This window comes from Somniosus microcephalus, chromosome 12 (genome assembly GCF_052327205.1).
Source record: "Somniosus microcephalus isolate GS21.2 chromosome 12, FLI_Smic_1.0, whole genome shotgun sequence".
In the NCBI taxonomy this organism is placed as follows: domain Eukaryota; kingdom Metazoa; phylum Chordata; class Chondrichthyes; order Squaliformes; family Somniosidae; genus Somniosus; species Somniosus microcephalus.
This window is the reverse complement of record NC_140998.1, coordinates 215,449,831-215,458,897: the sequence shown is the minus strand read 5'-3', so window position 1 is coordinate 215,458,897 and position 9,067 is coordinate 215,449,831. Positions and strand designations below refer to the sequence as shown.

The 9,067-nt window shown below is 52.7% G+C and overlaps 1 protein-coding gene across 1 annotated transcript; it reads left to right on the top strand.

Moving 5' to 3' along the window:
* Positions 1-295: 295 nt before the first annotated feature.
* Positions 296-8,667, top strand: hamp (hepcidin antimicrobial peptide). The gene is made up of 3 exons (XM_086004047.1): positions 296-449; positions 2,128-2,184; positions 6,755-8,667. The coding sequence occupies exons 1-3, from the start codon at positions 348-350 to the stop codon at positions 6,869-6,871; spliced, it is 276 nt and encodes a 91-aa protein (XP_085860173.1). The 5' UTR covers positions 296-347; the 3' UTR covers positions 6,872-8,667.
* The last annotated feature ends 400 nt before the right edge of the window (positions 8,668-9,067 follow it).

Genomic DNA, 9,067 nt, shown 5'->3' with positions numbered 1-9,067 from the left:
GGGGGGAATTCCCCAGCTTAGGGTCTCAGGAGCTGAATTAGTAACGGTAAGAAGTTGTGAAACGTTTTGTTTGTTTGCTAAACACAGCTCCAGCTCCGCTCGCTATCAGTATTGACTCCATCTCCCCTTTCCAGTCCGCTCCCCGCCCCTCGTGCGTGAATTCCTGTCCCTGCTCCAGTGTCAACATCAGGCGCTTGCGACCCTCAGTTCCAGGAAGCCTTGCCTGAGTCATTCACCCAGCTTTCCCCGCCCCTGCCTTTCCCTCGGTTCCTGGGTGGCGTATAAAGAGGAGCGAGTTCGGCCGTCCCAAACCACAGCCTGAACCCAGAGCCAGCAGATCAGACAGAATGGCAGAGATGAGAAGCTCCCAGGTGACGATGCGGCTGGTGTTGGTCGGTCTGGTACTGCTCGCCTTCATCCAGATGAACCAGTGCCGGTCTTTGTCAAAGGTGAGTTGAGAGATCTCACTTGTCCTAATGAACTGCTTGGCCCCATCTTCGATAGAGAACGATGTTGCTTGCTCCCGCTATTAATGTTCGTCATCCAGTTTCGTTCCGCTCTCTTGTCCTTCTGTTTGTTTCCTTAGATTTATCTCCTTGAATTTCTCATCGTTTTCAGATCCTTCCATAGCCTCCTCGCACCCTCCCTCCCTATCTCTGTAACCTCCTCCAGCCCCTACAACCCTCCCTATCTCTGTAACCTCCTCCAGCCCCTACAACCCTCCCTATCTCTGTAACCTCCTCCAGCCCCCTACAACCCTCCCTATCTCCATAACCTCTGTCAGCCCCTACAACCCTCCCTATCTCTGTAACCTCCTCCAGCCCCTACAACCCTCCCTATCTCTGTTATCTCCTCCAGCCCCTACAACCCTCCCTATCTCTGTAACCTCCTCCAGCCCCCTACAACCCTCCCTATCTCTGTAACCTCCTCCAGCCCCCTACAACCCTCCCTATCTCTGTAACCTCCTCCAGCCCCTACAACCCTCCCTATCTCTGTAACCTCCTCCAGCACCCCCCCATCTCTGTAACCTCCTCCAGCCCCTACAACCCTCCCTATCTCTGTAACCTCCTCCAGCCCCCTACAACCCTCCCTATCTCTGTAACCTCCTCCAGCCCCCTACAACCCTCCCTATCTCTGTAATCTCCTCCAGCCCTACAACCCTCCCTATCTCTGTAACCTCCTCCAGCCCCCTACAACCCTCCCTATCTCTGTAACCTCCTCCAGCCCCTACAACCCTCCCTATCTCTGTAACCTCCTCCAGCACCCCCCATCTCTGTAACCTCCTCCAGCCCCTACAACCCTCCCTATCTCTGTAACCTCCTCCAGCCCCCTACAACCCTCCCTATCTCTGTAACCTCCTCCAGCCCCCTACAACCCTCCCTATCTCTGTAATCTCCTCCAGCCCTACAACCCTCCCTATCTCTGTAACCTCCTCCAGCCCCTACAACACTCCCTATCTCCGTAACCTCCTCCAGCCCCCTACAACTCTCCCTATCTCTGTAATCTCCTCCAGCCCTACAACCCTCCCTATCTCTGTAACCTCCTCCAGCCCCTACAACCCTATCTCTGTAACCTCCTCCAGCCCCCTACAACTCTCCCTATCTCTGTAATCTCCTCCAGCCCTACAACCCTCCCTATCTCTGTAACCTCCTCCAGCCCCTACAACCCTATCTCTGTAACCTCCTCCAGCCCCCTACAACCCTCCCCATCTCTGTAACCTCCTCCAACCCTCCCAGACCTCTGCGCTCCTCCAATTCTGGCCTCTTGAGCATCCCCCGATTTCCATCGCTTCACCATTGACGGCCGCGCCTTCAGCCGCCTGGGCCCCGAGCTCTGGAATTCCCTCCCTAAACCTCTCCACCTCTCTCTCTCCTTTAAGACATCCCTTAAAACCGACCTCTTTGACCAAGCTTTTGGTCACCTGTCCCAATATCTCCTGACGTGCGGCTCGGTGATGAATTTTGTCTGATTTACGCTCCTGTGAAGGGCCGCGGGACGTTTTACTACAGTAAAGGCGCTGTATAAATACAAGTCTTTCTTTCCCTTTCTCTCTGTCTCTTTCCTTCTCTCTTCTCTCCTCCTCCTCCTCTCCCGCACTGTGTTCTGATGACTTCTCTCTTGTTACAGACTGAGAATGAAGATGCTCCCCTGGCGATTGAGAAGTCCCTAGATTCCGCGGCCATGGTAGGTGAAATTTGTTCCTCAGTTCAAAGTCCGTCCCACGCTCGGCTGAACGTGTCTCGCTTATAACCAGATTTCAATGGCGATCTGCCCGTTCAATGCTAAGACGGCAGGTTGAAAATGAAGCCCCTGTTGGAATCGCCCCGTCCCTACGATGCTAAGGAAATCAGCAAATCATAGAAACATAGAAGATAGGAGCAGGAGTAGGCCATTCGGCCCCTCGAGCCTGCTCCACCATTTAATGAGATCATGGCTGATCATCCAAATTCAGTACCCTGTCCCTGCCTTCTCCCCATATCCCTTGATCCCATTAGCCTTAAGAAATATATCCAACTCCTTCTTGAATATATTTAATGAATTGGCCTCTACTGCCTTGTGTGGTAGAGAATTCCACAGGTTCACCACTCTCTGGGTGAAGAAATTCCTCCTCATCTCTGTCCTAAATGGCTTACCCCTTATCCTTAGACTGTGACCCCTGGTTCTGGACTCCCGCGCCATCGGAAACATCCTTCCTGCATCTATTCTGTCTAGTCCTGTTAGAATTTTATAAGTTTCAATGAGATCCCCTCTCATTCTTCTAAACTCTAGCAAATATAAGCCCAATCGACCCAATCTCTCTTCATATGTCATTCCTGCCATCCCAGGTATCAGCCTGGTGAATCTTCGCTGCACTCTCTCCATGGCAAGAACATCCTTCCTCAGATAAGGCAACCAAAACTGCACACAATACTCAAGGTGTGGTCTCACCAAGGCCCTGTACAACTGCAGCAAGACATCCTTGTTCCTGTACTCGAATCCTCTCGCTATGAAGGCCAACATACTATTTGCCTTTTTAACCGCCTGCTGCACCTGCATGCTTACCTTCAGCGACTGGTGCACAAGGACACCCCAGTCTCGTTGCACTTCCCCTTCTCCCAATCTATTGCCGTTCAGATAATAATCTGCCTTCCTGTTTTTGCCACCAAAGTGGATAACCTCGCATTTATCCACATTATATTGCATCTGCCATGCTTCTGCCCAATCACCCAACCTGTCCAAATCAGACTGGAGTTTCTCGGCATCCTCCTCACAGCACACACGCCCACCCAGCTTTGTGTTGCCTGCAAACTTGGAGATATTACATCTAGTTCCCTCGTCTAGATCATTAATATATATTGTGAATAGCTGGGGTCCAAGGACCGATCCCTGCGGTACCCCACTAGTCACTGCCTGCCACTCGGAAAAAGATCCCTTTATTCCAACTCCCCATGGGCTTTTAAACAGGCAAGGGGTCGGACATTTGAATTAAAACTGGATCAAGAATAGAGAGAGGGAAACGGATACAGAGCGGGAGAGAGAGAGAGCAAGACAGAGAGAGGGAGCGAGAGAGATAGAGAGAGGGGGGAGAGATAGTGGGAGAGGGAGCGAGAGAGATAGAGTAGTGGGAGGGAACGGGAAAGATTGTGATCGAGAGTGGGAAAGAGGTAATAAGACATAAGACATGGGAGCAGGAGTCGGCCATTCGGACCCTCGAGCCTGCTCCGCCATTCAATAAGATCATGGCTGATCTGATCTTAGCCTCAACCCCACTTCCCTGCCCGCTCCCCATAACCCTTGACTCCCTTACCTTTCAAACATCTGTCTATCTCCACCTTAAATATATTCAATGACCCAGCCGCCACAGCTCTCTGGGGTAGAGAATTCCAAAGATTCACGACCCTCTGAGAGAAGAAATTCCTCATTTCCGATTTAAAAGGATACCCCCTTATTCTGAAACTATGCCCCCTAGTTCTAGATACCCCCACGAGGGGAAACATCCTCTCTGCATCTACCCTGTCGAGCCCCCTCAGAATCTTATATGTTTCAATAAGATCACCTCTCATTCTTCTAAACTCCAATGAGTATAGGTCCACATTGCTCAACCATTCTTCATAAGACAACCTCTTCATCTCAGGAATCAACCTCATAAAGGGAGAAAGAGAGTTAGAGGGTGGGAGAGAGGGAGAGATACAGGGTGGGAGAGAGGGAGAGTTGTAGAGAAGGAGAGGGACTGATGGTAAGAGGGAAAGGGAGGGATACAGAGTGAGGGAAATGGAGAGATAAAGAATGGGAGAGAGGGAGTGAGAGAGAGGGAGTGGGAGAGAGGGAAAGAGAGTGAGAGAGAGGGAGGGGGAGATTTACAGAGTGGGAGAGGGGGAAAGGGAGAGAGTGAAGGAGCGGGAGAGATACAGAGTGGGAGAGACACAGAGGGGGAGATACAGAGTGAAGGAAAGGGAGAGGAAGAGATGCAGAGTGGGAGAGAGGGAAAAGGAGAGGGAGAGTGGGAGACAGAGGGGGAGAACTACAGAGTGGGAGAGAGACGAGCAAGAGAGGGCAAGAGAAAATAGATGAGAAGGTGTTGCAAAGAGCTGTCGAGTGCTCCGGGAGTGATTGAACCTCCCTTTGGTGCGATAGCTGTGAGACTGATGGAAGCTGAGTTGAGTTGGAGCCCAGTAGAATGGAGTTCTTCGCTTTGGCACTGTAGTCTTCTCCTGGTAACCGCTCACTGGTGCGAGCGAACGTGGTTCTGGAACCGTTTCAAGCTCACAAACCCAGGCAAAGGTGCAAGACCCCACATTGCCTACAACCCTCCCTGAGATCTCTGCGCTCCTCCAATTCTGGCCTCTTGCGCATCCGCTGATTTCCATCACTCCACCATTGGCGGCTGCGCCTTCAGCTGCCTGGGCCCCAAGCTCTGGAATTCCCTCCCTAAACCTCTCCACCTCAACGACGCTCCTTAAAACCGACCTCTTGGACCCAGCTTTTGGTCGCCTGTCCTACTAGCTCCTGATGTGTCTCGGTGTCAAATTTTGTTTGATAATCGCTCCCGTGAAGCACCCTGGGACGTTTTGCTACGTTAAAGGCGTTAGTTGCTGTGAGTGTTATACAGAAGGGAAAGCACCAGGGACTACAGGTTGTGCCAGAGGTTGGAGCCACTGTGTACAGAGTATATCTAATCTTTCCGACTGAACAATCGATTTGAATGGCAGCCAGAGTATTTCTGATATCAGGTCCTTATTTATAAATCGGAGTTCCAAACTGGCCATGATCGTGATTGCGACATAGACAGAGAGTCTGGTAGACTGACGGGCACATTAGAGAATGAAAGAAAGAGAGAATGCGCATCGCTCCAGCGCCTTTCCCCACCTCAGGACGTCCCAAAGTGCTTCACAGCCAATGAAGTGCTTTTTTTGAAGTGTGGTCACTGTTGTGATGTGGGAAACGCAGCAGCCAATTTGCGCACAGCAAGATCCCGCAAATAGCAACGTGGTAATGACCCAGACCATCTGTTTCTTTTAGTGATGTTGGTTGAGGGATAAATATTGGCCCCAAGACACTGGGAAGAACTCCCCCCTGCTCTTCTTCCAAATAGTGGCCGTGGGATCTTTTACGTCCACCTGAGGGGGCAGACGGGGCCTCGGTTTAACGTCTCATCCAAAGACGAGATCTTCGACAGTGCGGCGCTCCCTCAGTACCGCCCCTCCGACAGTGCGGCGCTCCCTCAGTACCGCCCCTCCGACAGTGCGGCGCTCCCTCAGTACTGCCCCTCCGACAGTGCGTCGCTCCCTCAGTACTGCCCCTCCGACAGTGCGTCGCTCCCTCAGTACTGCCCTCCGACAGTGCGTCGCTCCCTCAGTACTGCCCCTCCGACAGTGCGGTGCTCCCTCAGTACTGCCCCTCCGACAGTGCGGCGCTCCCTCAGTACCGCCCCTCCGACAGTGCGGCGCTCCCTCAGTACTGCCGCTCCGACAGTGCGGCGCTCCCTCAGTACTGCCCCTCCGACAGTGCGGCGCTCCCTCAGTACTGCCCCTCCGACAGTGCGGCGCTCCCTCAGTACCGCCCCTCCGACAGTGCGGCGCTCCCTCAGTACTGCCCCTCCGACAGTGCGGCGCTCCCTCAGTACTGCCCCTCCGACAGTGCGGCGCTCCCTCAGTACTGCCCTCCGACAGTGCGGCGCTCCCTCAGTACTGCCCCTCTGACAGTGCAGCGCTCCCTCAGTACTGCCCTCTGACAGTGCGGCGCTCCCTCAGTACTGCCCCTCCGACAGTGCGGCGCTCCCTCAGTACCGCCCCTCCGACAGTGCGGCGCTCCCTCAGTACCGCCCCTCCGACAGTGCGGCGGTTCCTCAGTACCACCCCTCCGACAGTGCGGCGCTCCCTCAGTACTGCCCCTCCGACAGTGCGGCGCTCCCTCAGTACTGCACCTCCAACAGTGCGACACTCCCTCAGTACTGCCCCTCCGACAGTGCGGCGCTCCCTCAGTACTGCTTGCGGGAGCTTGCTGTGCGCGATTTGACTGCTGCGTTTCCTACATTACAACAGCGACCACACTAAAAAAAAAACTTAATTGGCCGTACCGTGCTTTGGGACTTGCTGAAGTCTTTCCCTTCAATCACGTACACTTGTATAAGCCCTTTCACTGTCTCAGGATGTCCCAAAGTGTTTTAGAGCCAGTGAAGTGCATTTCTTTGAAGTGCGGTCACCCTTGCAGTGTCGGCTGTGCCTTCCTTCTTTCGGCAATGTTCTCACCCTTTGGCTTCCTCCTTCTCCTCCAGGGGTCCCTGCTGCTAAGAGAGAAGCGGATGTCCCACCTTTCAGTCTGCCTGTACTGCTGTGGTTGCTGCAATAGGAAGGGGACAAAGACAACCTGTGGCTACTGCTGCAAGCTGTAGACCCCGGGCTGGAACCATGGAGAGCCTTCGGACCGCAGGCCGCAGTCCTCGGGCAGCCTTATTTATTGCTCGCGAGCCATTGTATTGCTGTTGTATTTCGCCGTTTTCCATTGTTAAAGGTATACCTTCTACGTAGCAAGTTACAGCACGGAAACAGGCCATTCGGCCAAACTCATCCGAGCCGGTGTTCATGCTCCACGCCAGCCTCCTCCCACCCCTCTTCATCTCACACCATCAACACCAGCCTCCTCCCACCCCTCTTCATCTCACCCCGTCAACACCAGCCTCCTCCCACCCCTCTTCATCTCACCCCATCAACACCAGCCTCCTCCCACCCCTCTTCATCTCACCCCATCAACACCAGCCTCCTCCCACCCCTCTTCATCTCACCCCATCAACACCAGCCTCCTCTCACCCCTCTTCATCTCATCCCATCCACACCAGCCTCCTCCCACCCCTCATCTCACCCCATCAACACCAGCCTCCTCCCACCCCTCATCTCACCCCGTCAACACCAGGCTCCTCCCACCCCTCTTCATCTCACCCCATCACCATATCCTTCTATTCCTTTCTCCCTCATGTGTTTATCCAGCTTCCCCTTAAATGTATCTCTGCTCTTCGCCTCAACCACTCCCTGTGGTAGCGAGTTCCCCATTCTCCCCACTCTCTGGGGAAAGAAGTTTCTCCTGAATTCCCTATTGGATTTATCAGTGACTCTCTTATATTGATGGCCCCTAGTTCTGGTCTCCCCCACAAGTGGAAACATCTTCTCTACGTCTACCCTATCGAACCCCTTCATAATTTTAAAGCCCTCTATCAGGTCACCCCTCAGCCTTCTCTTTTCTAGAGAAAAGAGCCCCAGCCTGTTCAATCTTTCCTGATCGTTGTAACCTCTTAGGTATCATCCTTGTATATCTTTCTTACACTTTCTCCAGTGCCTCTATATCCTTTTTATAATATGGAGTCCGGAACTGTGCACAGTGCTCCAAGTGTGGTCTAACCAAGGTATCTGGAGACCAGAACTGTGCACAGTGCTCCAAGTGTGGTCTAACCAAGGTATATGGAGACCAGAACTGTGCACGGTGCTCCAAGTGTGGTCTAACCGAGGTATACGGAGACCAGAACTGTGCACAGTGCTCCAAGTGTGGTCTAACCAAAGTATACGGAGACCAGAACTGTGCACAGTGCACCAAGTGTGGTCTAACCAAGGTATATGGAGAGCAGAACTGTGCACAGTGCTCCAAGTGTGGTCTAACCAAGGTATATGGAGACCAGAACTGTGCACAGTGCTCCAAGTGTGGTCTAACCAAGGTATATGGAGACCAGAACTGTGCACAGTGCTCCAAGTGTGGTCTAACCAAGGTATATGGAGACCAGAACTGTGCACAGTGCACCAAGTGCAGTCTAACCAAAGTATACGGAGACCAGAACTGTGCACAGTGCACCAAGTGTGGTCTAACCAAGGTATATGGAGACCAGAACTGTGAACAGTGCTCCAAGTGTGGTCTAACGAAGGTATATGGAGACCTGAACTGTGCACAGTGCACCAAGTGTGGTCTAACCAAACTATATGGAGACCAAAACTGTGCACGGTGCACCAAGTGTGGTGTTGTTGGGGTTGATAGCAGTAACAATCTAGAAAGAAGTAAAACAGGCCCCACAATTCGTTATCATCTGTTTTACACTGTCGCACCGAAGATAAAACCTACCCCAAAATGTGTCTGTGCTGTATGTGCATCTTGTAGGAACTTAATTTGTAAATACTGTATTTTTTTAATAAAAAACTATTGTCTTTATCAATCGTCTGACTCGGGTCTTTCATGCTGCAGGTCTGCCCCCCTCGCCGTGTTTCTGATTGACCCCCTCCCCCCCAGCATGCTCCCCTGCCCTCTGCGCATCGGGGGAGAGCTCAACAGGAGATCTCGTCTGCTCAATCCAAACTGCTGTGACATCTGGAACTTGTCTCAACATCGTAACAAACATCCCGACAGAGCAGCTACACCCCAGCGTGGACTCGCACAGTGCAGGAAGAGGCCGTTCGGCCCATCGTGCCCTCCAATTAGTCCCACTCCCCCCTGCTCTTTCCCCCACAGCCCTGTGAATTTTTCCCCTTCAAGTATTTCTCCAATTCCCCTTTTGAAAGTTACTATTGAATCTGCTCCCACCGCCCTTTCAGGCAGCGCGTTCCAGATCACA